The sequence below is a fragment of the Girardinichthys multiradiatus genome, chromosome 10, assembly GCF_021462225.1.
Source record: "Girardinichthys multiradiatus isolate DD_20200921_A chromosome 10, DD_fGirMul_XY1, whole genome shotgun sequence".
Lineage (NCBI taxonomy): Eukaryota > Metazoa > Chordata > Actinopteri > Cyprinodontiformes > Goodeidae > Girardinichthys > Girardinichthys multiradiatus.
In genome coordinates, this window is record NC_061803.1 from 3,688,853 (window position 1) to 3,713,019 (window position 24,167).

Below are 24,167 nucleotides of genomic sequence, written 5' to 3' on the forward strand. Positions count from 1 at the left end.
TTGTGGTTCTGGTTCTGATCACACTGTCTCAATCTTTGTAATTTCAGAGAAATGCTAATAGCTTCTGTGATTGCCTCTGTTTCCACTTGCTTCATTAGGCACATTTATACTATCAGCAACTGAAAGCTAAATGAGCTGCATATTCTGAGTTTGTGTTTTATTTCCACCGGATCCTCAGTTCTGATTAATTTGTTTCAAATATTTCTTTAGTAGTTTTTCAGTATTTGGAGGATCCACTGACTACTTTTATTCCTCTTACTATTTAACAGCAGACTGAAATAAGCATGTTATTTAAATGCACAGTATTAGTCAGAAGGTTACATTCATACGTTCACAAAGGATCAAAATTATACGTACAGGCCCAGATTTATTCATACACAACCACTGATGTTTAGTCAAATATGCCTTCCCAAAGAAAGAAAAACTCATTTTCTAGCCCTTAACAAGCTTTTGCCATCATTTTCATTTATTAATTTACCAGTCTTATAATCTTAACTGGTTGACCTCTTTTAAATTGGTTTGTTTCCTGCCATTGACTTGACTTTTTAAGCATAGTCCATATGTTTCTATAGATTGTATCTATTCCAAAACCTTTTTAAACATTTATTTATAACGTATTTATGGTGGCAGTAGTGACTTTATTGACAGTTATCAGACAGGAAACACACAACGAGAGAAGGGGAAAGACATGCAGCAAGGATTCAGAGGTCAGGTGTCAAACTTGGCTGAGTCGCGGACTAATAGCCTCCCTATATGGAGCACCAGCTCTACTGCTACCCTTCACTGTGTTCAGATTCAACCATCTATCTGTTGATTTGAGGAGAATTAGAAGAATTTGGAGGTTGTCCTCCTCCTTTATTATTCCACCCACTTAGTGCAATACATCAGTACCACTGGCAGCCAAACAGAACCTCAGTTGGAGTACCAGGAGAGAACCCATTCATGAATGGGGAGAACATGGAAAATTTATGCAGAAAATCCTTGGGTTGGTATTCGAATCAGAACCTTCTGGCTGTGAGGCAATGTTGCTGGTCCACCATGCAGCTCACTATGAAATCAAAGGGAATTTAATAACTTCAGTTTCTCCCCATTTTAATAAACGATAAGAAAATTATTCAAATAACACATTTGAATATGATGTAGAAATGTCAAACGTTCCTCATTAAGTTTTTATATGTATGAAAAAAAAACTGTTCATTTTAATCTTTTGTGATTCAATGTATGTTTTGTTTTTTTGTTTTTTTTCCTGGATCCGCCTTTAACGTTTGTAGATCAAAAAGACTTTGAGGTCCTTTGTTTTGTTTTCCGGTATCTGATTGGTGGATTCACTGTGACAGCTGTCTGGAGACACAAAGATGGCCTCCCTAGCAACTATGGGCTGGGATGTGACAACCTCTATGTTCATGCTCTGTATGACCCAGCTTCAAGCTCAGGTCTGCTGAGCGGAACCTTTGATGAGCATTTATTAAGTTGTCATGGATATGCACTTGAGCCTGTCGGAGGGGTCCGTTTAAAGGCTGAATGTTAACATTGCTCACACTGCAGGTAATAAGACAAATCTGATTAAACGTGAGGAAATTCAGACGTTGCTGAGCTCAGAACAGTTTAGATTCAGGTAGCATTTGCAGATTTGCTGGATTTATTTGGATGAATGAGTATGTGGAGCCTGTTAAAACACCAGCATTGCGCCAATCATCCCATGTTTACAATGATGCATGAAGTGAGCTTTAGAATGCATTATTAATGGCTTCTTTGAAAGTCACAGGCCACGGCTCTGTAAGCGTGGGAGGGAAGTTGATTCAGTAAAGATAGCACATAGTCTCCTCTCTCTTCCTAATCGGCGTCTTTTCTCTGGGCTTTTCAAAGGGATTTCTCATTTTTTTATCCCTTCATCTTCCCTCATATCTGTCCCCATATACGCACGTGTGTCTCCCTTGCCACTTACCCCCCCTACATGCCCACTCCACAGAACTGCTCTCATTTTTCCAGTGTAGGAAATGTGTGTCTTCTATGCTGTGTGTGCTAAGGTGAACATGGGGCAAAAACCTATATTTAGCAGCAGAACAGAACAAGAGAGGAAATGTTCTTCTTCCCAGTAGTGAATTTAATCACCAACAGCATAATTTGCTGCAACCTCTTTTTTTTTAGGCCCTAAAGAATACAATGCCTTGCAAATATCCTTCACACTCCTTAAACTTTTTTACATTAAAGTCACACTGAGACTCTGGAGAAGCTGCAGAGGTTGACAGCTCAGGTGGCAGAATCTATGTAAGAGACTCCACGATTCTGACCCAAAAGGAAAGCAGTTGTTGCAAGATAGCCATAAGAAGCCATGTTGCAGACACAGCAAAGATGTGGAGGGATGTGCTCTGGTTAGATGAGACAACTTTTTAGCCCTTTGCGCAAAATCACCTTCAACACACAAACCCTATGGTGAAGCACGGTGGTGGCAGCAACATGCTGTGAGGATAGGTTTCTTCTGCAGGTCAAGGAGGATTGGCGGAGCTAAATAAATGGCAATCCTGGAGGAAAACCTGTTAGAGGCTAAAAAAGCCATAAAGCCAGAGCTACAAAGGATGTATAGGAAGTATATTTATGTGTTAAAATGGCGTATTCAAAGTCCAGACCTAAATATAAGAGACTCTGTAGCAAGACTATTTCCAAAGACTTTCTCCATCAAATGTAACCAAGCTTGAGCTATTCTGCAAACAATAATTTGGAAACAATTTTCATCCTCCGAATGTGTGAAGCTGGTAGAGACTGACCCCGAAAGACTTCCAGCTTTAACTGCTGTGAAAGTCAGTTCTGCAGGCATTAACTCAGGGAGTCTGAACCACATATCCTCTGTCTTTAACTTCACTCATATGTTATGTAGAAATTTGTGGTTGAAAAGTTAAAGGGACATTACATAAATACTTCTGCACTGCACTGACAAGTGATGCTGGTGTAAACACGTCTCACTGGACCTACTAATCCATCTGACTTAAGGCGCTAACACTGAAAACATCAGCAGAGGAGGTTTAATACTGATAAAAGCTTTCGGTTGGCCCTTTTTTACAAGACTCGCTGGCAGGGGATGGTTCAAGCCTGCATGATTGTTTTTCTTGCCTTATTGGATCAAGCAGATGGTGGTGTTGTTGAAATATAAGTACAGGCTATTGTGGGGTTTGGCCACATTATATCAAACAGGAGCTGGAGTCATGTTGTAAAAAATATTCTCTTCTCACCTGAGTGCCATTAGTCTCTCTTGGTGGTTGGTTATCGACTCTTTTTGACTGATTTTATTTTTTCTTTTAAGAGCGGGTTTGTGCTTGATGCCAGCGCTCCAGAGCTCACTCGCTGTGCCTGAGAAGTAAATCCCACTAACAGCTCCACTTGTAAACTGTAAAATATGTCAAGGCTTTTTCTGATATCAACAGAAATGCTTTTTTCATACCACCCTTTACTGAAACCTTCTTAGGTTTGGAGGTCTGGTTGTTGTAGTTCTGACTAACTGCAGAGACACATTTCCAGTGGTCTGTTTGTGCCAGCCTCTTCCTGGACAGTGTTGTCTGTGTTTCTAATAAGAATTGCGCTGTGAAATCCAATCCTATAGTTCTTTGTCTGCACGTTTACGATATCTGCGAGTAACGTGTAGATATTTGGTTGTATGCGTACTCTCCTATAGAAGTGCTCGTCTGCCTGCCAGCTCTGTGTAATCTGGGAGATGAAGGGAAAGCAGCAGGTTTTCTCAGCGCAGCATTAGATTCCAGTCGCGGGTTATACATGCTGGCACGTGCCCAGGGATTGAATCAGAGACCATGTTTACTCAGTGAAGATACTCATCCATTTTAATAGATGTCACATCCTGACAACATGTGCACATAAAAGGACATCAATTTCTCTTTTAATGTGGTTTCTTTCCATTCCTGTCCTTTTTTTAAAATATTTGCTCTAGTTAAGATTTTAGATAGGCTATCTGCCACCTGATCTTTGCTCTCCACTTCTAGGGACGGTACACACTAACCCTATAAATCTACATAATTAAAGTCCAGCACAAGGGCGACCCTCCCAGGAGACCCTGGGACGGTCGAAGTTGAGTGGATGCTCTGACGTGACTCTGTCTGGGAACTGATGCTGCGTCAAGGCTGCAGAATAGGATTGTGGGGGATTGTTACCAATCAATTCGCTTCACTGTGATCCACCAGTTGTGCCTTGCAACACAACAGGCCCAGCTAAATCCTAACACAAAGATAGGAAATTGAAAATGTCTGGTTCTGTGAGCTCTGCGGTCTATTCATGAGCGTTTCAGATGAGCAGATAGTGTGTCGTATTGGATGTCTTTATACCTTAACTCATCCATGTAGGTCCTGTGTGCCGCAGAGAGGCAGCAAGTAATAAGTATGCCACTTCTGAGGTCATGTGCAAAGACCTGTTTGGATTTTCTACTGAAACGCATTTGTTAAATTTGTACATTTAGTTAAATGCTTCCTTATTTAATGGTGCTTTTGTGTGCAGTCTCAGATAGCATTAGAAGAAAACAGCACTTGCTGCAAAATAAGACAGGTGGACATCCACACAGTGGGCACAGGTCGGCTGTACGTCGAATGCCACAGTCCCAATCGCTCTGTCAGTTCCCTGTGAAATGAGCCAAACAATCCTCGCAGCGACTAACTACCTGCTCTCTTCGCACTGCGCTACTAGCAGTATCCTCTAATAACGCTACAGCTGTTACTGTTCACACATGCTCTAATAGCTTCTTATGTGCCTGCATACCATAACAACCTGGAAGAAAGAAATCAGATAGAAATGCAGAGCAGCTTCTTCACACTTTCATTAGATGTTTGCCAAGCTTTGAAAGAACCCACTCCAACCTCTGCTGTCTCTTTCTCACGCTTATTTTTTCTAGAACTCTGTGAACTTTGTGGATGACAGTTTCCCCCCTGGACCTCGCTCCGTGGGCTTCCCCGAGGGGGACAGCGTCCAGCAGCGAATCAAAAAGTGGCTGCGCCCCCACGAGATCAACTGCAGCAACTTTAAAGACCGAGGTGTCAAATGGTCCGTCTTCCGCACGCCGCGGCCCTCCGACATCCTTCAAGGACTCCTTGGGAACTGCTGGTGAGCGATCGTAACTACTCTGTACAGACCACTGCTTTCCAACAAGTCTGTGACCTTGAAAACTGTCTGAAATAAGTAGTAAAAGCTTTAGGTGTGACAAAAAGGCAACGAAACTAAATACAGGAAGTAAAAATGGGAAACTAGAAAAAATAAAATCCAAGTGAGCAAAGATTAAATACAAGCAAGTACAGAGCTGGGTTTGGACAAAAGTACGGATACACCTGACAGGGAGATTTTTCACAGCAACGGGGGCTTGGACACATCTTTTATCTCCATGCCCTTGTTCTGTGTGTCCTTCTGTTGTCCCTGCTGAGTGCGAGTTGCCATCTTCCATCTTCCTCCACACACACAACAAAGGTACTGTTAGTCACCAGCATACAGCTTCTAAAATCAAATAAAAAAATGATTAACCCAAAAGACACCCCCCCCCCCCCCCCCCCCCCCCCCAGGCACATTTTTTCACTTGCAACAGGATGTAACCCAAATTCTTCCAGTCAAGGGAACTACTAAGTTCACCTTTGTCCTCGAATATGGTACCAAATAAAACAGACATTACAGTCATATTCATCCATCCATCCTGCTTGTCCATGCAGGGTCACGGGAGACTGGTGCCAATCTCCAGCTGTCAAACTGAGATGCACCCCGGACAGGTTTCCAGTCCATCACAATGGTATTATGATACAGCTAATTAGATTTTTATCTTAGCTCCTGAATGCACTGCTTTGCTTCATTCAAAGGCTGCTGAAGTAGATCAAACTAAATGTATTCTGGCACTATTGTCATTCTTGGAAGTGACTCAGTTTGGGAAAGTAAAATACTGTTTGTACAAAAGTTGGCAGCAAATCAGCTGCATACAAGACAAATTTGTTTCGCTAATTTACTCCAAGTTTCAAGTCTTTGTTTCCGTTTCTCATGCATTTTTCACTTTGAAATATATCCCTTGTAAGTCGGATCGCTGTGTCCCCAACTGGATTCCCCCCGTGTAGAAGAATTAGCATTTTCAGATGTATTTGGGTTTTTGATTAACTAATTTCTCGTGCATGCTAATGAGGAGTTCAGTTGCTGCTGCAGGGTGAATTAGCACTAATAGGGAGTTAACCAGAAGGTGTGGAGGCTTGACTCATCGAATGTGATTGATTTTTGAATGAGGAGAAATTATGCAGAAAGATTCATAACAGCTCAAGGTAAAATTGTGGAAATATTTTAATGCAGTGATTATGGTTTAATGGTTGCTTATTGGTCTCCTTTTTGTTCTGGTCTGTTGTTTACACCTGCCAGTCACAATCTACTCATCAGTTTCACCTCCTTATTCTCAACCTCCATGTTGTTGTTTTTATCTCATCCTTTGACTCAGAAATCTGTCTGTCCTGATCTGACGTTTCCTTTTCCACCTCACTGACTTCTCTATATCTTTTCAGGTTCTTGAGCGCATTGGCAGTGTTGGCAGAGCGTCCAGAGTTGGTGGAGAGAGTTATGATAACCAGGACCATCTGCCAGGAGGGCGCCTACCAGGTTCGGCTGTGCAAAGATGGGACTTGGACGACGGTGCTGGTGGACGACATGTTGCCCTGCGACGACTATGGCTGCCTCCTCTTTTCCCAGGTCAGAACAAACAATGAAGGATGGATCCAGATTCAAGTTTACAATGCCTTGCACTCTCCATCCAATCTGCCTGAGCTTGGGCTACTTTGCACAGAGGAATGGGCAAAAATGTCAGTTTCTATATGTGCAAAGCTGGCAGAGGTATATCACACAAAATCCCGACAAAATACACCATGGTTTGTTAAAATGTGAAAAGTGCAAGGGCTATGAATGCTTCTGCACTGTCAAAACACCTCCAAACATCCCACAGGAATGGCTAATGACTAAGCAAATAAAAACTTGAAATTTGCAACAAGTAAATTGCATAATACAAAACAAGGGGGCGTACATGCTGGGGATAAATGTTGGTGTCCACGGCAGGTAAACATCGTTCCTTATCTGGACCTTGTCTTGTTGAAACCATGCCGCACATTCAAGCACAACAAGGAAAATCCTTCACCATGATGACCAACATTTATTAAAACAATGATAACTTGTAGCTACAGATGTATCTCACCCAGTGATTCATTCTTTTTTCCCTCATTTCATTAAAGGCTCAGAGGAAGCAGCTTTGGGTGGCACTGATTGAGAAAGCCCTGGCCAAACTCCACGGGTCCTACTTTGCCCTGCAGGCAGGGCGTGCCATTGAGGGCCTGGCCACGTTGACTGGGGCCCCCTGTGACTCCCTTATGCTCCAGGTCAGCTCCACAAACCCCCGAGAGGAACCCATCGACACAGATCTCATCTGGGCCAAGATGCTCAGCTCCAAGGAGGCTGGGTAAGAGTTGGGTGGGCTTTCTTACTGTACAGGAAACAGTTCATAACAAATTAAGAAAAAGGGAAAGGATGCACGGTAAAATCGTAAATAAAAATCTGAAAAGTGTGGAGTGCATTTGTATTAAAGCCCCTTTACTCTCATATCCCACATGTGAAGTGGAAACAACTGCCTTCAAGTAGTAAACTCAGTGTAATCTCAGAGTAATTTACAAGTAAAACAGTCCAACTGTTTTCCATTTATATAGAAATGTATCATAATTTAAATTCATGTCAAAACAACCAAATCATATAGACCGATTAGATTAAATGTCATTTCATTCTCATCCTCAAAGTAATGTAAGACAGTGTAATTTAGATTAAAAAGCAAACTGGTCAAAAGTTTTCAATTTCAGGAAGAACCGATTGCTTCCATTCATTGACTTGTAGGCATCCTTCCTCCTGAACAAGCATGTGGCAACAATGGGAAGGAACGACTTCCTTTTAACAACAAGGAACTTCCAGCAGAGGTTCCGTGAGAAGGAATTTAAAAAAAAAACACTCGTCCAGGAGCACTTTCTATGGGACGGACCATCCTACACATTGAATTAATGGCAGCAGTAGCTCAGCTGGTGGCCCTGTCAAGGAAAAAAAATTTGTTAAATAGAGAATTGCTGGGCTGGTAGATACAAAAGATGGAAAATAGAGGAAGTACACACAGGTAGTCGCATCAGTAATTTAATGGCTCTGCCCAGGAAAGAGACGAGGTTAAAGACATAATTATTGGGGCAATTGGATTCTCTGTGGAAAAAGAACAGAGAGGACATGAAGTTACTGGTCCCAACAACTCAGCTAACGGACCCTTCCAGGGAGGTGACACAGCCAAACATAGAAACATCAGAGCAGGTGAAAAAAACCTGAGAACTCAAGATGTTTTCAACAATAGTTGCAAATAGTACTCAAATACATAGATAAAGATGAGTAGGAGAAACTAGCAGAGCGAGGAAATGTGGTCATTATGTCCTCTAACTATAAGCTTTATCACAAAGGAAAGTTTTAAGCCTAGCCTTAAAAGTAGACAGGGTGTCTGCCTCACGGACTAAAACTGGGAGCTGGTTCCACAGGAGAGGAGCCTGATAACTGAAAGGTCTGCCTCTCAGTCTACGTCTAGAGACTCTAAGAACACCAGAATAGCTGCAGTTCAGATCAGAGTTCCCTGGGGAAATGTGGAGCAATCATCTCTAATATATGCAGGAGCTTGATTGTTGTCAGCTTTATATGTAAGAAGAGGAATTTAAAATTCTGTTCTGGATTTAAAAGTGAGCAAATGAAAAGAGGCTAATATTGAACTTTGATTCTTCATCAGAACTCTCACAGCAGTATTTTAGATTAGCTGAAGACATTTTACTTATTTTTTTTGTAAATCCTACAATATGGTGTTTCTGATTTCGCAATATGGGATTTAAAGGACATGTCCTGGTCAAAGATGGCACCAAGATTTATTTTATATTATAACTAGGGGTCATGTTAATGCCATCTAAAGTTAGTGACTGACTGAGCAGTTTGCAGCTCAGATGTTCTGGACCAAAGATGAGAAATTATTTTCTAGTCTGAACAGGAGAGAATCTGAGTTCATGCCCGGGTTCTATCAAACTGCTTGGACCCATCAGGCTTTATTGATAGATCTAGCTGAGAGTAATCTACATCACAACACAGATGTGTTAAATGCTGACTAATTATTTCGCTGAGTTGAACCATATATATGGTAAAATGAATTATCCTGAGGAGTGAGCCCTGAGGAATGCCAGAGTTAACTCTGGATTGTGAGGAACATAGAGGTCAAATAAAGGTCTGTAATTAATTAAAGCATCTCGATTGGGAAAAGGTTCTTTGGGTAAATGTTTAATTACTGCAACCTAAATTAGTCTCCTGCGTTAAAATTTTAGCATAAATGCAGCTGTTCTATGTAGGCCTCAGTGGGTGTGAGAACATTGGTGAACAAACAGCATCACTAAGACCAGGGACAGGTCAAGGGGAAAGCTGACGAGGAGCTGCCATTGGCATTGTGAAACATGGTGGTGGCAGCATCATGCTGGGGGGATGCTCTATTTCAGCAGGGATAGGAAAGCAGGTCGGAGTTAATAGGAAGATGGATGGAGCTAAACCTTAGAAGAAAAACCGTTTGAGGCTACAAAACATTTGAGACTGGATCAGATGTTCAACTTTTATCAGCCTGAACATGCAGTCAGAGCTACAATGGAATGGTTGAGACTAAAGCTAATTTATGTCTTATAATGGCCTAGTCAAAGTCCAGACCTAAAATCAAATGAGAATCTTTGGCAAGACTTAAAATTTGATGTTCCTAGTTGCTCTTTATTTAACGTAATGGTGCTTGATCTATTTTGCAAGAAGAAAGGATCTAAATTGTTGTCTCTACACGTGCGAAGCTGTGCCAAACTGCTGGATTTGTCTATAAAAATGATCTGTGCAAGTAATATTCAGAATTGGATGGGCCAATCAACATTAACCACTCTAGAGGAATGATTCATTTAAATTTTTTTTATATAACCATGATTTATTGCCCGAATATGTAAACATATTTGTGCAATATCTAATAGGCGTATAAAAATAACTGAGATTTGTTCTCGTAATGATATGTGTGTTAGGTTTCTAATGGGAGCTTCATGTGGGGGAGGCAACATGAAGGTGGACGACACCGTTTATGAGTCCTTGGGTCTGAGGCCTAGACACGCCTATTCCATTCTGGATGTTCGAGACGTGCAAGGTTACAGGTATGAATGACTCTTAGACTGGTTTCAATATGTTCATCATCACTGGTTGTATTGTTTGGTGTTTTTTTCTTGTCTTTTCCTGTTGCACGTGTTTTGACACCCTTTTCATTGAATGGTACAAAATGTGTCCGGTGTTAAGAATTAAACAGATGCTCTCAATGTGAAAATCTTTCTTCAGTCAGGCATGGATAAATGAACTAAGGACTTGATTACCCTTGAAAACAGGTGAATATCAGTTCACATTAATCACTGTGATCATTGGTGCATTGTTCATCACAAAATGAAAGCCTCTTCTGTCTTAAAAGATGCTTAAAGTGACCACAATTATCACCTTTAATCTGCCTAAGTGCCACATGTGGTCACTGTAATTAACTGTCAGAATAATAAGAGTGGAAGGCTGAACAGCACACCCTGGTACCAGGTCATTGAGGAGATGACAAGAAGTTTGTCAAAAGTGATGCTATTTTATATCATTGAAGCGCTGATTCTCACATTTAAGTTTTAATCATTTCTCTTAGTGAGGCAGTAAAGCTAAAGAGTTGTTGAAATGTAGGCAGTAACCTCTTAATGAAGACGTGTGAGTCAGCTTGGTTGAAGATGCTCCTGTTTTTGGGTTCTAATTTGTGACTCTGTTGCAGGTTGTTGCGGCTGCGTAACCCCTGGGGTCGCTTCTCCTGGAATGGCAGCTGGTCGGACGAGTGGGCAGACTGGCCTCAGCACCTACGGCATGAGCTGATGGCTCATGGCAGCAGCGAGGGGGTCTTCTGGATGGAGTACACCGACTTTATAAAGTAAGGATCTTTCTCTTCCACTTCAAAGATACTCTACAGTGGTGTACTTTCAACACAGCTGGGCATAGAAGAATGGATTTCCACTAAAGGAAGAAGTTACAGTTTTTAAAATGGTTTTGGGAGTGTAGATTTTATTTTTTATTAATAACATTTTACAACAGTATAATAAACAAACTGACCTTAACATGTTTGTAGGTGACAAATTATATCTGACTTTACAGAAAAGTCTGGTATGTAGCTTTAAATGCTCATCTCTGTCAGAGAGTTTGAAGTGGAACTCCTCCTCCAACTTTCCTTCGGTGTTCTTGGTCACGTTGCTTAATTCCTAGAAGCCTACGGGAAATGTACAGATATTGCTGTATTCATTAAGAAAACACCATACATCATCATTTCTATTTATTGAACCTCAGCTAAAATCATTTTAACCTAAAAGAAAAGGCCCTGAATACGTCTGGCTTGTAGAATCCAGGTCTGTTCTTACCGGGAAAAGTGTAAAGATAAGGGTATCAGATTATCTATACAATATGCCCTAGCTGGATTAGTAACTGGGGTTAACCTCATACATTATCTCATACTACTGCCCCCTAGTGAGTCATAGAAGTCATGGCATCCTCTTTAACCGATACTAAATCCGGATGTGATATGGTTTTATTGTTGTGGTATTTTCTGTTATTACTGTACATCCAGTATGATTAAGTATATTTTTTTTCTTCCTGAAAATTGAGCCAGAGCGGCTGTGACTGCTAATACAAAGCTAACCCACGTCTTGTGTTTATACCAAACACACTGCTGTCACAAATGTAGTGTTTCCTGTAAAGCCTCCAATAACTGCTTTCCTTTAACTTTAACTCCTTATAACAGCTGATGTCAAGCAGATTCTTATCAGAGTGCAAGTGAAAGACATCAGCAGAGAAGATTTAGTGTTTTTATGTCTCTAAAGAATTAACTTCCCATCTGGTTTTCACACCAAACTAAGTAACATTGTTTTTGTGGTTTTTAGAACATTGTGTTCACTGAAGGTCATTTCACTCACTCACACACACACACACACACACAGACACACAGACACACACACACACAAGAATGTTTATCTATGGTGGTTGCCAAGCAGCCAAAGGCTTGGATTTGTCATGCCTCTCGGTGATTATGAAATGTTTCCATATTAAAGTTAATCCTTTCTTTTAGTCAGATGAAACAGTAAGTATTAGATAGTGTCTTTGGTAGCGAATCTCTTTTTGTCTTTGTGTGAGTCTATATACTTCTTTCTTTCTTTCTTTCTTTCTTGTTTGCAAACTAGCTTAACCTCATTCTACTACATTGAAAGCATCTGGGAACATGGTTTTCAAGTCTTGCCACAGATTCTCACATGGATTTAGGTCTGGACTTTGAGTAGGCCGTAACACATGAAAATGCTTTGATCCAAACAGTTCCATTCTAGCTCTGGCTGTAAGCTAAGGGTCATTGTCCCGTTGGAATGTGACCCTCCACACCAGTATCTTTACAGCCTCTAACAAGTTTTCTTCAGACTTGTCCTCTATTTACTGTATAAATCTTCCCATCAACTTTGACCGGTGTCCTCGCCCCTGAAGGAAAGCATCCCCGCAGCATGATGCTGCCACCACCATGTTGCACGTTGGTGATGGTATGTCGAGGGTGTTGCGTGGTTTTATATTTAGGCTAAAACGTTTAATTTCACTGTCATATGACCAGATCAAGTTCTTCCACATGTTTGCTGGGTCCCTTACATGGCTTGCAGCAAATTACAAAAAGAAATGTCTTTTATTTCAACAATGGCTTTCTTTTTCTATAAAGGTGAAATTAGATTGATGTTGACAAATGATCCCACCTGAGCAACGGATCTCTATAGCGCCTCCAGAGTTACCACAGGCCCTTTTCTGCTTGAACACTCTACCTGCCAGCCCTGTCAATTGAAGGGGACTGCCTCATACAATATGCTTTCCTTTTTCTGATGATTTTTTGCAGGATAGTAGTTTAAGGGAAAAATAACTATGTGTGTGAGAACATGAGTGTGTTTTTGTGCCGTTTGTCTTCAACACTTGAGATCAGTGTGGGCCTTCTCTAGAACAACTCAAACATAAAAACTATGTTCAGTCTAGACAAGAATCACATCGCCCTGCTTGTTTTTCTTTCACATTCTTCCCAACAAACCTGCTGCCTGCCTCTGTTTTGACTTGTTCTGCTTGGAAACAGTAAAAGTTTGTCAGCTTGATGAGCAATTTATATTCATCAGCATCAGGTGGACGGGCGTGGTGGCATTCAAAAACCCAAAGGAGCAGATAAAACCTAAACGCAAACAATCAAGAGATGTTTTTCAGATCAATCAGAACCCGACTGTTAAACTTCTGCTATTTTTCTCCTTCACTGTTAAGAAAACTAAAGCAAGCTCTTAGACAGTTATCTGTGAGGTTCGGAAGCAAAGGGGAAAATAGGAAAATCAGCAGAAAAAGTCAAGAACCATTTTAAGAAGATTAGCAAGGAGGAATAGTTTTTACATCTGATGGTTGTGCTATTATTGCTGCATTGCAAATAGACGGAGCTCATGTTGATTTGTTGGTTTCAAAGCAAGTGTCCCAGAAGAGCAGGTTTTCCAGTCCAATTGTTGAAAAATGTGAAGTATTAATTCTACAAATACATCCCTTGTGCTCTTACTGTGAATCCTTAATGAGTGATGCCACTTTTTTCACCAACCACAGATACTTTGACTCAGTCGACATCTGTAAGATCCACTCAGACTGGCAGGAGGTCCGGCTGCAAGGCTGCTTCCCCAGCAAAGCCAGTGGGCCGATCACTGTCACAGCCCTCACTGTGCTGGAGAGGACGACCCTTGAGTTCGCTCTCTTCCAGGAGGGAAGCAGGTAACCTTCCCACAGCTCATCTTGTTCCTTCTCTTTGTGATGTCTACTCTCCCGGTTTTAGTTCACTTCTCCCAACACCTCCCTAGGCGCTCGGACACGGCAGACAGCCACCTGCTGGACCTGTGCATCATGGTGTTCCGCGCTTCATTCGGCAGCGGCAACAAGCTGACTCTGGGCCGCCTGTTGGCTCACAGCAAGCGAGCTGTGAAGAAGTTTGTCGGCTGCGATGTCATGCTGGAGCCTGGGGAGTATTCTGTTGTCTGCTGCGCCTTTAACCACTGGCAGATGAACGTGAGCGGGACGGGAGGTCCGCCCACACCCAGTAAGTGTACGGATGCAGCTGCAACAAGGAGCACCTTGGTTCCTTTAATGTCCACAGTAACAGGACTCTTAAACTGTGGCAACGCTGTCTGGAAAAGTCTGGAATTTCATTTCAGTGTTTTCCAGATCTTTTTTTCTCTTCCTTCCTTCCTTCCATTTCTTTTCTTCCTATTCTTCCTTGTGTCCTGTATTACTTATTTATGTCCTTCCTTCCTTCCTTCCTTCCTTCCTTCCTTTCTCCCTCTCATCCTGTTTTTGGAAAATTGATGCAGAAAAACTGTAATGACATAAAAAATGTGTCGGAACCTTGAGAAAATAGATGTTCTGTCTTTTTCCACAGTCTCCAGCCCCACCAGTGGAACCGCACGGCGGCACATCCAGGACTTCCCCGGTTACATACTGGCCATCTACAGCTCCCGACAGGTTATGGTGGAGCAGGTGGAAGCTACTCCCACCACACTCGCTGACGCCATCATTCTACTTACTGAAAACAAAGGCGAAAGACACGAGGTTAGACGATCTCATTGCTGATCTAAAGAAGAAGCACAGCAGTTCTGTCTCTTTATCTGTTTGTGTTTGTAAAACCTTTGACCTCCTCCGTTCTCCTTTTTTGCCGTGTCATATCTAACAAACAGTTTCACCTTCGATGTTTTCATCACCGTTAAACGGTTAACCGAACTACAGTGACTAGTTTTACTGACAATCCTCTCTTAGAGCTTCGCTGCAGTCGTCCTCATTATCTTTTCTTCTTTATCATGACTCCTACAATCATTTCTGATCTTCGCCTCTTGCTTTGCTCTGAGCCAATCTGGACTTGCTTCAAGCTTGTATAGCCTTATTTCACGATGATGTGCTAACTTTTCTCTTCTGTCTCCTTAGCATAATCTCCTGAATCATAGAAATAGTCATTTTGTCATTTTCATCCAAGGAAGATCAGATTTCTTTGGAAAACATGCTCCTCACGCTGCTTTATCTGGGAAATCTACTTAGTTGTTATTAGTTATTTTACAGAGATTCTATTTTCCAGGTCTGGATAAGTATATACTACTTTAATTCTAATGTCCAAAGGTTATGTCCATCCTTAGGTTCCTTACCTTTCTGTATTCGTTCCTTTCTCCATCCCCTCCCTTATTTTCCGTTTTCCTAATTCACCCCTACCTTTATTTATTTACTTCTTCTACTTTACCTCCTTCCTTCCTCCTTCCCTAACTTGCTTCCTGTCTTTTCATACATCCTTCCATCATTCCTTCTTTCCTCCTCTTCTTTTTTCTATCCCCAGTTTTTCACTTCCTTCCTTGCTTCCTCTCTTTCTGTCCTTCCTTCCTCACTTTTTTTTAATCTTCCTCACTTATTGCTTTCTCTCTTTCTAACCTTCCTTCCTTCCTTCCCTCCCTCCATCCCTCTCTTCTTCCCACCTACCTAAAACAGGCTAGTCCCTGTCATTTTAAAGCCCATTTAAAACGATACCTTGGATTTCCCTTGGAGCAGAGCTCTCTGTATCATTCTGACATGGAAGTTCATTCATATTAAATTTCATGCAGGCATAACAGCTCAACCCAAGTGGCTGAAGTTATTGAGTCTCTTGTGAATAACTGTTGAGTTGTGTGTGTTTTAGAGGGCAGTGGAAGCTTTTCAACACTTCAGAACAGCTTTGTTAAATGATTCAGACCTTCAGCAAATCCACCTCTCAGAGCACTTGGTAGCCACTAGCAGCAGTTTTAACAACATATTTAAGTACAAGTTCATGTTGTGCAATAAATAATTTAAGATGTCTTTTTATAAAGAACGAAGTCCATTTGATACAGAGATGTTTTTTCTGGATACAGAATGGTGTTAATGAGTAAGTTGATTAGAAATGGCAGCTCAGAGTACTGTCTTTAAACACTAATCAGTTTCTTCTTATGATATATGTTTCACTTTTTAGCACAAATTAGACTGTGCAATGTAATACTGTGGGTTAGTAAAGGAACACTACAGGCTTTTTTCTTTTTTAAAACCACATTAAGGTATTAAAAGAATTTCCCTGGTCATTGACTAAAAATCCTTCTTGAAACACGAGGAAGCTTTGAAGCACACGATACATCGGTGATGAACTCTTGGCTCAACCTCTGCCTACCCATGTGCAATGTCTCCTCAGGGCCGTGAGGGCATGACATGCTACTACCTGACCCACGGCTGGGCAGGGCTCATCGTGGTGGTGGAGAACCGCCACCCCAAGTACTACCTCCACGTCTCCTGTGACTGCACTGACAGCTTCAATGTGGTGTCCACACGCGGCAGCCTCAAGACCATCGACAGCGTACCGCCTTTACACAGGTACACACACACACACACAGAGTTATATATACAAAGGATACCAAAAGTGTGTGCATCCCATGTTTAATGAGTCCAATCTTTTCCCACCTTAACTGTAACATTTCCTGCATATCCTTTACTAGGGTTAGGGAACGATCTGGCTGCATAAGTAAGTGCACCCTTAAACAGAGTACTCAGTTTTAACATTCACTCTTCTTTGGTCAGAGTCCATCAGGGTCCAGATCATAACTCGGTCCACTCCACCATGAAACAGTTCTCCAGGTCTATCATCAGAATCAGAATCAGAATCAGAAAAGCTTTATTGCCAAGTACGTTTTTGGACATACAAGGAATTTGTTTTGGCGTAGTCGGTGCAATACAATACAAATTAAACAGTATAAACATATCTACAATATAATATAAATATATGTGCACAGTTTTAAGTGAGTGAGAGTAAATATAGAGCAGTATAAGATGCGAGAGCAGTACAACAGTGCAGATGACCCGCTTCAGGGTCCTGGAGGTGTACAGTTCCTGGAGCGACAGTAGACTGCAGCCAATCACCTTCTCAGCAGATCGAATGACACGCTGCAGCCTGCCCTTATCCTTGGCTGTAGCAGCGGCGTACCAGATGGTGATGGAGGAGGTGAGGATGGACTCAATGATGGCTGTGTAGAAGTGCACCATCATAGTCTTTGGCAGGTTGAATTTCTTCAGCTGCCGCAGGAAGAACATCCTCTGCTGGGCTTTCTTGATGAGGGAGCTGATGTTTGGCTCCCACTTGAGATCCTGGGAGATGATGGTTCCCAGGAAGCAGAAAGATTCCACAGTGTCAATTGTGGAGTCACAGAGGGTGATGGGGGCAGGTGGGGCTGGGTTCTGCCTGACGTCCACAACCATCTCTACTGTCTTTAGAGCGTTGAGCTCAAGGTTGTTCTGGCTGCACCAGTCCAACAGATGGTCCACCTCCCATCTGTACGCGGACTCGTCACCATCAGAGATGAGTCCAATCAGGGTGGTGTCGTCCGCAAACTTCAGAAGCTTGACAGACTGGTGACTGGAGGTGCAGCTGTTGGTGTACAGGGAGAAGAGCAGAGGAGAGAGAACACAACCTTGGGGGGAACCGGTGCTGATAGTCAGGGAGTCAGAGACGTGCTTCCCCAGCCTCACGCGCTGCTTCCTGTCAGACAGGAAGTCAGTGATCCACCTGCAGGTGGAGTCGGGCACACTCAGCTGGGAGAGCTTCTCCTGGAGCAGAGCTGGGACGATGGTGTTGAAGGCAGAGCTGAAATCCACAAACAGGATCCTGGCGTAGGTTCCTGTGGAGTCCAGGTGCCGGAGGATGAAGTGAAGGGCTAGGTTGACTGCATCATCTACAGACCTGTTGGCTCTGTAGGCAAACTGCAGGGGGTCAAGGAGGGGGTCGGTGATGTCTTTTAGGTGTGAGAGCACAAGGCGCTCAAAGGACTTCATCACCACAGAGGTCAGGGCGACGGGTCTGAAGTCATTAAGCCCTGTGGTCCTTGGCTTCTTGGGAACAGGGACGATGGTGGAGGACTTGAAGCAGGCTGGCACATGACATGTCTCCAGTGAGGTGTTAAAAATGTCTGTGAAGACTAGAGACAGCTGATCAGCGCAGTGCTTCAGGCTGGCTGGTGAGACAGAATCCGGACCAGCAGCTTTCCGGGGGTTCTGTCTCCTGAAGAGTTTGTTGACGTCCCTCTCCTGGATGGAAAGAGCCGCCCTCAGCGTGGGTAGGGGGCTGGTGGGGGGGAACTTCAGGGTGGGGGTTGGAGGTGCCAAGGCCCCTCTTGAGGTTGGGGAGGTGGGGGTGGTGGATTGTGGCTGCAGCTGTTGGGGGGCGTCGTGGGGGATGGTTGCAGGACTGTCCCTTTGTCTTTCAAAGCGGCAGTAGAACTCGTTCAGGTTGTTGGCGAAGCGTCGGTCGTTGATGGAGTGGGGGGCTTTCAGCTTGTTGTTGGTGAGCTGCCTGTCATATGCTGAGATCAGGTCTCTCCCATAGATTTTCTGTTAGTTACTTCTTTCCTCTGAATAGACCATTGCCAAACTTTAGGGTTCTTCTTGTGAAGTTATTCTTTTGTTGATTCGGATCGGCTCTTGTACACTGTGATACTGAACATGAATCCCCTCTTCATCTCAACTGAAGGTTCTGGCTCAAAACTGGCGGGCATTTAGAACCGTTCATCATTTTGCCCACTGCAACAAAAGTCTATTTCAGAATACGAGTGACCAGCTTGTCTTGTGTTTTGCACACAAATCTATAGATTTCATCCCTGTTGTCTCATCTTTCCTCCAAATATTGGTCACTGCCTTTGCTGGGTGTAGATTTTTTTTTGTATTCTTATTCCAACTGATACCTTTGCACAATGAGTTCATTTTGATGCAATTTTTTCTTTAATAAATACATCTTCTACGTGAATTGTACAGCGTACATTCACAAATAAAGTTGGAAAAAGTTCTAAAATTATTGATCAAAGCCTCATTTTTAACAAGCCTGGGTTTGCAGTTGTTTCAGTACTCATTTCCTCTGTAGGTGCTGTAGGTTCTAGAATAAATAACATTATAAGTATGCATCTAAATCATTTAGTAAGTACTTCAGAAATAAATGAAGAAATAAATAAGTACTTAAATAATAGTTAAGAGATTCAACAACTAAATTTGTACTCTGTAAACTATGGCTTTAGCTGAAGGATATAATTGAGCAAACGTTTAGGGTGGAAAAAGTCTGGAAATGACTTCATCGAGATCCAACTCCTACCATCAGCTCTGGTAGTTTAACAGGAGTGTTTACCCTCCTTATACCCATAATATAAGGAGTAAGTAGAATAAATGTTGTAGGAGCACTTGTCTAAACCTGTTGGCCCCATGTGTTTACATCTCTGCTCTCCTTATTAATCTTCCTCTGGCTGGTTTCAGGAGTTAATAACATTCAAGTTTTTCCTCCTCTTCATTCTGATAATCCTTCACACTGAAACTTGTATAACTGTTCAGATTACTCAACATGTACTTGATCCTCCTTGAAAGTTCTGTAATCACAGGTTTCTCTTATCCACTGCTCTCTGTCTCCCCCTGCAGACAGGTGTTGGTGGTGCTCTCCCAGCTGGAGGGAAACGCAGGTTTCTCCATCACCCACCGTCTCGCCCACCGCAAAGCAGTCCAGGCATCCCTGGGTGACTGGACTCCCACCAAGGCCACCCACTGCCCCCACCTCACACCTGACATTGATGGCCTGCATAGACCCAGGCCTCTATGACCCCTGCCCACTCTACCCCTCACCCATAGACTTTAATCCAGTTAACTGTCTGACCACTGAGAAATCAAGCAAGGGTAGAAGAGTCTTGTGTGGAGCCCTAAAATGTGGAGGAAGGTGGTTTTTGTGTTTCTTTTTAGATGTGCACATTAATGTGAAGTCTACATGGGCATTTATTCGTTCTCCATCTGATGCTCCATAACTGCAGTAGTTTTTCATCATCCACACTTGCCAACTGGATGTGCCATGTCGGGATGAGATGAGGGAAATGGGCCCGAGACGTTACCAGGAATCCTGAGAAGATCCAGACCAACCTATTTTGGGATGCTGGTTGTTTGCGCTGTGGGAGAAACTGATACCAGGACTGCCGTGACTTGTTTGGTGGTAACCGTCTTCAAACTAAAGGCGGAGAGCTGAAACTGAGCCATCGTCCCGCCCACAGGCTGCGAGGCAGTCACTCGATCACACTCTTCCTCTACATGTCGTCCACAAAGACACTTAACAAAGCAGAATCCTCAGTATGGTACATTATCAGCCAAACCCATTGGGTTTTCAGCGTGATTATTGGTTCTTTTGTATTTAATCTTGTTTTATAGCCTGACCCTCGTCGTCTTTTCCATTATTGTGTACTTGAGGTTGTAGACAAAGCCATTATTCATACAGTGCAGTCTGTCCCTGCTGTTACTCATCACCACGGTGCAGTGTAGTTCAGGACCAAACCCTGGTTTCTTACTTTGAAGTAGGTGCTCAGAAAACTGGATTTAATGTAGGAACAGGAGTCGTGTGATTCTGAGACCCTCTTTTCGTTTAAAAATGCTGACACAATATAGAAATCCTCCTTGGATTAGACAACACAGACCTCCTTTTGAATTCTTATTTTGATTTATTTTCAGCAGCAATACTCCAGGTGCAATAGATTTTCTTACCTAAAGGGATGGTTCAGAGTTTTTAAAGTGAGCCTTTGTTCAGTAGATAACCGAGCATCTTCCCTACACTAGATATCTCTTGGTGTTTTTCTAGACCTGCAGGTTGAAGCTAACAGCTGGTCCAAGAGCAGACGAGACCTAAGTGCTCTTCTACCATCATAAACCACTCCAATGTGAAACACATCATAGCTATCCTTGTTATAAACCTTTAAATCATCTTTACTTTTTCAACAAACTGTTATTTAAACAGATAATTTGCATGAGAAATGAAAGTAGGAGGTGGTGCGCCACCAATGGTCTTCCTGTGTGAAACACTGACAAAGAAACATGTCAAGTGTTTTGGGTCAGAGTGACCGCGTTATGTGACAGAAGAGTTGGATGCAAGTCAATGAAAGAGCTTTCACTTACAACTAGAGATGCACAGATCAGAACTTTGTTTAATTTTTTTAATCCAGTTTTCACAAAGCTTTGACCTGCTCATTTCTCTTTAAGAACTATAATACACAACGACGGAGAAAAAGGATTCAAAACATTTGATTCTAGCATTCTTGCCGTTGTTTATAGTAAGAGCAGAAGGGAAAAGCAGGTTTAAGTAATATTTTCAACCAAAAAAGAAAATGATTACAGAGATGACTGTCTCGAACATCTTATATTAGCAATTAGCACAGTTAGCATTAGTACCTGTAAACATCATAATCTGTGTGTATTACATAGAGAATATAGACCAACCACAACTCAGCAAAAAAGGCTGCAGACATTTCCAAATCCAATATGTTCCATGAAAGAGAGAGAGGTTTTTCAGGATTCTGTTCAGCCTTCCTATAATCTGCTTTAAGTGTTGCTCTCTCTCACTCCTTCACACACTAGATCCTTCTTAATAGCTTCATAAATCTCTGTGCTTTCTCTGACTTCATTTTTAAACAACTCACTGATACTCAAAATAGTTAATTTGGAGTCTTCTGCACACAGTAACAGGATCCAAACTGGACACCAGTCTGGTCCGAACAAGCTGAAAATCGGCCCATTCTGGTCATCATCCGATTTCTCTGTGCATCTTAAGCAACTGTAATAGTTTTGGTTTTTACACTGCTTTACCCGTCTGTCAGTTGTTCTGGCTGTAATCATTTTCCATGTTCTGTTCCAACCCTGTTGCACACAGGAAGATCATTGGTCAACTCATTTCCTGTGTAAATATTCATCAGTTTCTAAATAAGTAACCGGTTGATTTGGAGGGGTTTTGACATGATAGGAATCTGCTTTGGTCTTGGCTGCTCTTTGACTAGCTGTTAGCCTCATATATTTATACTAAATAAAGAAGCCATGAGAATGATGACTGCAGGTTGAAAATCCTGAACTATCCCTTTAAGGCAGTGGTTTCCAATCCTGGTCCCCAGGACCCCATGTCCTTCATGTTTTAGATGTGTCTCTGCTCCAGCACGCCTGAATCCAGTGATTGCATTACCTCCTCAGCAGCCATCAAGTGCTGCAAAGGCCTGTTAGTCGCCCATTTATTTCAGTCAGGTGTGTGACGGCAAGGAACACCTAAAACATGCAGGACAGTGGGTCCTGAGAACCAGGATTACATACCACTGCTTTAAGGGATCAGTTTATATCTTTGTTCCTAAACTTGGTGTTCACGAGGTAACCTCTAGATTTAACATCTAGCTGAATGTCAGTTTGGATCCAATGTTTGTGCTTGCACAGTTTGTCAATGTTACTTCAAGTTTTAGTGGAGCTGGAGAGCACTAGAAGCTCACTCATTAACAAGCGGGCTCTTTGAAAGGAGCTGCTGAGTTTATTTCAGGGGATCAGGGACTTGTTTCGTTTACTTGGGGGAAGCCCAGGCAGGTTCTTGACCATCCTCCTGAAGGAACTCAATGACACCAGGAGGAACACGAAATGAGGAACCAGAGCTGTTTTTATGTGTGCTGTTGTCACCGCTGCAGTCAAAGCCATCACTCCTCATGATTCTTTCCTGTCTGTGGCAACACAGCAGCTTTCTCAGAGAGAAACGGAAAAGCCTAATGCGGTACTAAAGTCAACTTTTTTAATTAAGTTTTTGTCTTACAATCACTTTGTGTAATGGGGAAACACTTGAAAGCTGATGAGCTAAGTTCCTGATGCGTTTATAATTAATGATTAGTAGTTATATTATTGGGCACACAAACTTTAAATCCTTGAAATATTTACTGCGGGCGATTCAGAGATAAAGAAGAGTGGGAACATTCATCTTCATCGTGTTAACGTTTTCGGTCTGAAATCCGACGCTACAGATTCCCAAAGAAGCGTCTCTTTCTTGCCTCCGTCTGTGGAGTGCAGGACTGTTTGTGTGGTCACAGTTGTGCAGCTGTGAGTTTACTGTCTAATTTATTTGTACAAGTGATTTGCAGGCATGTTTTCCAATGAATACTGTTGATTAGCTGAGCTCATAAACAGAAGATTGTGATGAAGTTTGTTTTAGCTTGAAAAGAAATGAACGTGCACTGAGACACCTGCAACGAGGTGGTCATGAGATTCAGTTTTGTTTTGTTCTGTACTGCGTTTTTTTTTTCTGTCATATTTGTCATGTTTGGCTCCTCTTCTGTTGACTTGTGCTGGAGGCGCCCCCTGCTGCTGACACGGCAGCAACCAGAGAAGAAGTGGTCAGTGCAGCCAACACAATGCCTTGTCTCTCCTGCCCTTCGCCCTCTTTTCCTCCTTGTAAATTGTACAGACTGCAAAACTACAAGACTTGTCACACTTAAAATAGAAATGAGCTGATCCTTTTAAACTTGTAAAAAAAACTTCACAGTATGATAGCAGAGATGAACAGAAAAATAACCTGATATGAAAAAAAATGCTGATGAATGTGATACATATTTTAGTGATTGTTTTTTGTTTGGGGGGGGGAGTGGGGTTATGAATATATGTACAAATCTGTATGTTTAATTTTCCATCTCAGGTTCCAATGGACCAAATAAATTTTTTTTATTAAGAAAAAGTGTTGGTGGTTATGTTTTAAATGTATTGTCTTGCAAGCAAAAAAAAAAAAAGAAATATATATATATATATATATATATATATATATATATACACTGCTCAAAAAAATAAAGGGAACACTTTAAACAACACAATATAACTCCAAGTGAATCAAACTTCTGTGAAATCAAACTGTCCACTTAGGAAGCAACACTGATTGACAATCAATTTCACGTTTTTTTTTATTATTATTTTTTCTTCTAATGTAGAAATGAAGTTCCCAAACTACTATAAAATAAAATCATAATTTTCTCTCTATCTATCGATTGCTAACCTGTTAGCTACATGTGATGTTATCACTACCAACATATTGTCAGAATTAATTACCTTCAGCAGTGCACAATAACATCCTGATCTTCCACAGATCTACTTTCTGATGTCCTGATTCATTTATTGACATCCGTCTCCTCCAGGGAATTCCTAGTACTTCCAGGGATTTTTTTCTT

At 42.0% G+C, this 24,167-nt stretch overlaps 1 protein-coding gene across 2 annotated transcripts in view; it reads left to right on the top strand.

Annotated features, from left to right (window-relative positions):
• Positions 1-23,683, top strand: part of capn15 (calpain 15) — a 52,121-nt gene extending 28,438 nt beyond the window's left edge. For both annotated transcript variants that reach the window (XM_047377195.1, XM_047377194.1), the window contains exons 3-12: positions 4,889-5,097; positions 6,516-6,699; positions 7,233-7,456; positions 10,098-10,223; positions 10,862-11,014; positions 13,729-13,890; positions 13,977-14,212; positions 14,552-14,721; positions 16,349-16,527; positions 19,603-23,683. In XM_047377195.1, the coding sequence (XP_047233151.1) occupies positions 4,889-5,097; positions 6,516-6,699; positions 7,233-7,456; positions 10,098-10,223; positions 10,862-11,014; positions 13,729-13,890; positions 13,977-14,212; positions 14,552-14,721; positions 16,349-16,527; positions 19,603-19,780 (1,821 nt within the window). In that variant the 3' untranslated portion in view covers positions 19,781-23,683. The remainder of the gene's footprint in view (positions 1-4,888; positions 5,098-6,515; positions 6,700-7,232; positions 7,457-10,097; positions 10,224-10,861; positions 11,015-13,728; positions 13,891-13,976; positions 14,213-14,551; positions 14,722-16,348; positions 16,528-19,602) is intronic.
• The last annotated feature ends 484 nt before the right edge of the window (positions 23,684-24,167 follow it).